At 55.8% G+C, this 6,568-nt stretch overlaps 1 protein-coding gene across 4 annotated transcripts in view; it reads left to right on the top strand.

Annotated features, from left to right (window-relative positions):
• The first annotated feature begins 1,718 nt into the window (after window positions 1–1,718).
• Window positions 1,719–6,568, top strand: part of BCL11B (BCL11 transcription factor B) — a 92,411-nt gene continuing 87,561 nt past the window's right edge. For all 4 annotated transcript variants that reach the window (XM_086892824.1, XM_086892822.1, XM_086892823.1 and 1 more), the window contains exon 1: window positions 1,719–2,663. In XM_086892824.1, coding sequence (XP_086748950.1) covers window positions 2,606–2,663 — 58 coding nt within the window. In that variant the 5' untranslated portion in view covers window positions 1,719–2,605. The remainder of the gene's footprint in view (window positions 2,664–6,568) is intronic.

The raw sequence follows: 6,568 nt of genomic DNA, 5'->3' as shown, positions 1-6,568 counted from the left end.
TCGGGCACGGCTGCCCCGCAGGGCACGACTGGGGGCTCCCCCTCGGGGCCCCGGGGCCGTGGGCCCTTCCCTCCCGGCCCAGCGGCGAGGCCCCTGCCCTCACCACGGTCATTTTCCTTTGCAGGACCCCGCAGAACAAACCAAACACGCAGGGCGAGCAATCGCAGCGGTTTAAGCGCCGCTAATGGCCCTTGACGTGCCTGTGGAGCGCTGGTAGAGGCGAGGGCCGGGCGCGGAGGGCAGGGCCGGGCTGGCCCCGCGCCCACCGGCCGGGGCTGCCGTGCCCGCCGCCCTCGGCGCCCGCCGGCCCGGGCTGCGGGGTCTGGCAGCGCCGCAACGCCAGCTGTGAGCGGGTTGGCGGCGTGGGGAGGGAGAGGCAGATTTGCTGGAGGAGGCGAGAGCGATGCTGTTTAGCCAAATTCTTCTCAAAGCTGATTAAGGGCACCGAGATGAATTCTGGTCCCCTCAAGACTCTCATGCGATTTAACACGAAAAACACTCATATAACGTGGAAAGTGAATGACACGAGTGCAGCGCGGGTCTCCGAGTGGGCTCCGGGTACAGGCTGGTTCCTCGGTTTTCTGCTCCATCTGCCTCCGACCCCCCAGGCCTCCCCTCTCCCCGCTCCCCTCGCCCTGGCCAGACCTGGTGCTGAAAAGCTGTTTGCACCGAGCTGTTTACTTATCGGGGGAGGAGGGAGAGAGAGAAACAATCTCAGGAGATGGGCCGGGAGAGCGGAGGTAGAGGGGGGAAAAGTTGGTTTCCAAGAATCTTCCAAGTTAGAAACGCACGCAGTTGTGGGCATTTACCTGCGTGTGAAATAGGAGGACAAGTGCACTGGGATGCGGTTCCTGGGAACTCGGCGTCTCTCCGTTCGTGGCTGAGATTTAATTTCTCCAAGGAAAAATAGTCTCTGCCAGGATTTTAAGGGAAGGGGGGTTGGGGGGTGGGAGAAGGTCGGAGCGTGTGTGCGTGTGCGGATCGGGTGTGCGCGCGTGTCCCGCTACCATCGCACTTCGGGTAGGGAGAGAGGAGGGGGGGGGGAAAAAAATCCCTCTCCCCAGCCCACACAGATATTTGTGTTGTTGTAAAACTGTTTGAAAGAAATGCAGGGGGAACGCGCTCGCCGCCGAGATGCTGCGGCGGCGCCTGGAGGGAAGGAAGAGCAGCCCGCGACCCCTGGGGAGCCTCCGCTGCTGGGCACGGACGGCGGGAGCACGACCCAGCGCCGAGCCCGGGCGGCGGAGAGCGGCGGGCGCGATGAGCAGAGGCGAGGCGGCGGCACGGGCGGGCAGCGCGGCACGGGCGGGCAGCGGCAGCGCCTCCCCCCGCCGACCCCGCGGACCCCGCCGACCCCGGCCGCCTCCCCGCCCGAGCCGCCCCCGCTGCGGCCGGCGCCGGGCTCGGGGAAGTTTGGCCGTGCGTAAGGATGCGGATTTATTCCTTCCCCCTTCTCTTTCCCTGGCCGCCGGCGCTCGGCGGGCTGAAAGCGGCACTGCACAAAGCCCGGAGCGGCGGCGAGCCCTGCGTGTGCCGTAGTTGGTGTGTGCGGTGTGTGTGCGTGTGCGTGTGCGGTGTGTGCGGTGTGTGCGAGTGGCGTTTCTTGTTCTCTTGCAGGGTACAATGTTAAAAAGCCACCGCTAGTCGCCCCCAGTGCTCCTACTCTCTGGGTCTTTTTGTCTCTAGTGCAGATTAAACGTCACGTCCGCACTTGAACTTGAATTTTATCCCATTGTACAGAGGCAGCCCCAGCCATAGAGAGACAGAGCGCTCCCAGAGAACCAGGACTCCGCCATCTTCACATTGCAATATATAATAGTAATAGCCAGCACCAGCCCAGCTGCACTGGGGGCTTCCTTCCTTCCAGTCCCAGTGCCAGGCGAGGGGGGAAGAGTGCAAAGTGGTGCAGGAGCACTGGCAATCCAAAAGCACCAGGGCAAAGCAGTGCCACTTGAACTGGGAAAGAGGAGACACAGTTTCGGCTACCCCTTTTCAAAAAAATTCTCTCTATATATCTACCCAGCAAGGGTCAATCTCTGAGAAACATTTTTTGGCGATTTTTTTTTTTTTTTTTGTGTGGGGGCTATCCCAATTCTAGTACTTTTCTTCTTTTTTTTTTTTTTTTTTACTACAGTTTTTTCAAATTTTTCTTTTTTTTTCTTTTTTCTTTTTTTTTTTTTTTTTTAACCCTCCTGGTGGAAAAGCGCACTTGCCAATTTGCCAAGCACTCTGGAAAGAGGGAAAGAAAAAGTGTCACTGGCGGTGCATATCCTCCTAAGTTCAAGAAGAGATCTGGAAGTCCAAGCAGTGGAGAAAAGACAGTGTGTGAAAGAGAAAGAGAAAAAGAGCGAGAAAGAGCTTTTCCTGATGATGATGATGATGATGATGATTTTTAATTGAGAGGGATTCCCATCCAGTGCACCACAGCAGCAACAAAAAGGAGGCTTTTTTTTCGTTTTTGATTTTTTTTTGAAAGAAGAACTCGATAAAGAAGAAGAAGAATAAAGAGGAAAAAAAAAAAAAAAGAGGAGGAGGATCGGCCCCCCAACACATCCCCCCAAACCAGTGCAGCTCTCCAGGCGATGCCAGTGTAAATGCCAGGGCAATGTCCCGTCGCAAGCAGGGAAACCCGCAGCACTTGTCACAAAGAGAGATTATCACACGTAAGTTTGAACTTGGAACCAGACCGAGCCGAAATCGAGAAGCAAAATTAGGGAAGGGGAGGAAGCGGTTGGGGAGAGGGGGGGTTGGGGGGGGGGGAAACTCCAGGAGCAACCAAAGCTGGTAAATGACTTCAGAGAGAGGGAGAGGAGAAGGGAATTAAAGAGGGGAGGGGGGTGTGTGGCTGGGGGGGATGGGCTGGGGGTGGAGGGGGGGAGAAGCCCGAAGTTTGCTGTGCGTTTTTGCAGCGGTGCGGAGGTGAGGCGGGCAGGCAGGCGGGAGGGCAGGCGGCGTGGAGCGGGGAAGGAGCTGCGGGCGGGCAGAGCGCGGCGCGGGGAGGCGCGGGGCTCTCCCGGGGAGCGGCTGCGTGTGCGGGGGGCGGCGGAGCGGGGCGCGCCGCTCCGGGCCGGGCCGGGCCGGGCCAGCCCGCCGGGGCTCCGCCGCTCGCCCGCGGCCCCGCTCCTCGTTCCTTGCTTCGGGGGCAGTGCGGAGCGGTGGGAAAAGTTGGCCGAGAGCCTTGCCTCGGCGTGACAGCCGGGCCGCGGAGGAAGCGGGAGGGAGGAGGATCAAGGTGGGCAGCAAGGGAGGGAGGCGAGGAACGGCCGGGGGGATTTAGCGGGAAGCACATGGAGACCGTGGGCCGGCGGCGGCGGGGCCGGGCCCCCGGCACCGGAGCGCGGGGCAGGTAGAGGGACGGCTGCGCCCTGCCCGCCCCAGGTGCATCGCCGGCGGGGGAAAAAGAACTCTCCTCTGAATGGCGGGGCAAGGCAGAACCAGCTCGGCTGGGGCTGGAGGCAGGGCAGGGGCTGCCGAGGGGCCGGGTGCGCGCTGGAGCGTCTGTCGGTGGCGGGGGGCGCGAAGAAAGCCGAGGCGGGGACCGGGGATGGAGTGCACGAAATACGGGCCGGGCAGCGGTACCGGCTCGCCTGCAGGGCAGCAGTGGAGGCTGCACTTTGCTGAAGCTCCCATTGTAAGTGAAAACACACACATATCCTCCCCCATCACCCACCCCCCCCCAAAAAAAAAAAAAAAATAGGGAAGGAAAAAATAAAGGGGGGGGGGAGGGAAGGAGGCATCCCCCCTCCCCCCAGCACCAGAATCCCCCTCCTCCCCGTTCCCACCCCTAAAGCTGCGGGAGAGGGGCGAGTGCCTGCAGGCAGAGTAGGGGGCAGGTTCCCGAGCGTTCCCCACTCGGCTGCTCCGCCGCTCCCGTCCCCGGGGGCTTGTGCGGCGAGGCGGGGGGGGGATGTGGGGGCGCCTCCCGGGCCGGGTGGCCCTCAGCACTCCGCGCTGCTCCGACGCCTCCGGGGCACGGGGGAGGTCAGGGGGGTCCCCGTTTCCCTCCTATAGCGTAGGACAAGTTTGGGGAGCGGTAAGGAAATGCCCGGCACACCGTGGCCCCGCAGCCGGCGAGCCCGCTCGGACCCCTGCCCCCCCCGGCCCGCAGGACGAGCCCGCAAGTTGTTGTGCTGCGGGGGGCGGCGGCTCGCACGGAGCCAGCCCGGGGCTGAGCCTGAGCCGCGGCGGATCCGAATATTTATGTTGAGATTTTAAAAAATTTAAATAAATAAATAAAATATTTCCCCGGCTTCTCTCCCCTCCCCTGAAAGCCAAGAATAGGAGCCATCTGCCAGGAGCATTTGGTGCTTGCGAGCTCCTCTCTTTCTTTGTTACCGGTGATAAATTTCTGTTTGTAAGATTTCCTTGGGAATCGAGTTATATATGTGTATATAATTTTTCCACCTCCATTGGGATTTTCTTTTCATAGCGGAGAGCTGTTGGGGGACGGGTTGAGTTCCGAAATATAAATTTCTTTCGCTGTTTCTGTATTCTTTTTCTTTTTTTTTTTTTTTTTTCCCTTCCTTCATGCATACATACATATATATACATATATGTATATACGCATTTTTTAATGTAGGTCTTTATTTTTTAAAAAGTACCCCTCACCCCACCCCCAGCCCATCAGCTGGTGGAACCTTGATGAAGATGCATCTGGTATTCAGCTTTTTCTGGGGGGGGGTTGTTTTTAATTCATTGTTATTTTGAAGCCAGATTTGCATCACCATAAAAGGTGGATTCCCCCCTTCCTCAGCTCCCCTCCCCTTCGTTAATTGCATATTTGATTTTAACCATCCGGTTTGGAAAATGTCTTACCCTTTTTGTTGGTGGCTTCTCATTTTCCCCTCTTTTCTGTTTTCAAATTTTCTTTTTAAAAGAAAAAGCATCAACAGCCACCTAAATCGCCCAGTGTAATTTCTCCCACTTGTTTTCTGTCTCACTTGCGAGGAGATGTGGGGTGTTGAAAGGGGGTGTGCGGAAAATCTGTTTTGTTGCGCACGTCTGAATTTGTTTCAATGGGTGAAACATTTCTTTTCTCCCTGCTGTTGCTGCTGGGGGGGGGGCGGGAGGAAGGGGGGTGGAGAAGAGAGCCAGGTAGGTTTGTTATTCCAATTTGATCTCCTTTTCTGATCGCTGTAGTTGAAGGTAAATAATGAAGCAGGAGAGTATTAAAAGGTGCCGAGGAGCTGCGTGTACAATGGGTTTAGAGGGAAGGCTGGGGGAGGAATGGAGAGCAAAGCAGTACGAGCTTCCCTCCCTCCCCTCTTGTATTTATCTATCTCTCCATCCTGAGGAAGCTGGCGGAGAAATCAGGCTGCATACTGAACAGTGGCAGAAAAAAATGAAGGTATCCAGGGGAGGAGGTGGTGGGAGGCGGGGGAGCGGGGGGGAGCTGCGTCGGGCTGGGGTTGGGGCTGGGGAGCAGGAGCGCAGGCATTTCAGCACACAGGTCTGAGCCTCAGCTGCACGCTGGCAGGAGAGGGGGTCGCAGTCTCTGCACTCCTTGGGAAGTGTCATTCATGGGGGAAAAGCAGCCAGGCAGTGTCCTCTCTAAAGGGGAGTTTGGAAAAGTAGTGGGCAAACAGAATAGGAAACCAAAGCACTTATAACAAAATAGAGTCAATTCTAAGCCAAGCCCCCAAAGCCAGGATGAATCGATACTGTTTTCAGAAATCTTGCTTTTATGTTGTATTTAGCTTGGGCTTCTTCTCCCTGTCTCCCTTTTTGGCATTTGTCAGGGGAGTTGCATTTCGGGATGGATTGGAGGTCTCTGCCAGGCAGGGAAAGAGATGGGGAGAGAGACAGAGAGAGAGAAGGGTTTTCTGACACTGTTCAGCTGGAGTTTATTTGGTTTCATGCACTTGATGTTTGTAGAAACGTTTAGATCCTGAGTGTAAGACAAACAAACTCAAAAAGCAGAGAAAGTGCAATGTAGTTGTGCTCCAGAGTTGCAGCATCTCATTAGCACAGTGGTCTTTCAGACTGCAAAACGGAGCGGCCTGCCTGTCCTTGCCAGGCTCACCCAGGCAGCCTTGTAACGGTGTATGTGCAGGACAGAAAAAAAGAGCTGAAACACATGGGGAGAAAACAGCAGCTCTGGACCTTTCTTCAGTGATGGTGGACAGAGCAAACTTGATAGCCAAGCTCATTTAAATGGGTGGACTGTGCAAAAGAACTGATTATGTATAGAGGAGGAGGCTGAAGTGTTGAGCTGCTCTGTGCAAAGAAATGTTATTTTGGTTTGGTTCAAATTGCTGATTTTCCAGCTTAAGATCTTCCATTTTTAACTTAAGAAATCTGTTTTCAAACTAGCCCTGCATTTTGCATTTGAAGGAAATGTGAAAGGCAAGAGCATGTGAAAAGCTCGCCGGTAGCAGTTTTGCAGAAGGCGGCAAAGCAAGAACATTTCTGTAGAGCAGCAGCAAAGATTGAAAGGGAAAAGCACAGGAAAATCATACAATTCCAGGCAGAGAACCAGGTTTCCCAAGGCAGGTCTTCAGTACCTGGTCAACAGGTTTCCTAGGAAGAGCAATAATTTCCTGTATCACTTTGTTTTGTATGTAGTCAT

Source organism: Cyanistes caeruleus, chromosome 6, assembly GCF_971803275.1.
Source record: "Cyanistes caeruleus chromosome 6, bCyaCae1.hap1.1, whole genome shotgun sequence".
Classification (NCBI taxonomy): domain Eukaryota; kingdom Metazoa; phylum Chordata; class Aves; order Passeriformes; family Paridae; genus Cyanistes; species Cyanistes caeruleus.
The sequence above is the reverse complement of the archived record's forward strand: the minus strand, read 5'-3'. Positions and strand labels throughout refer to the sequence as shown.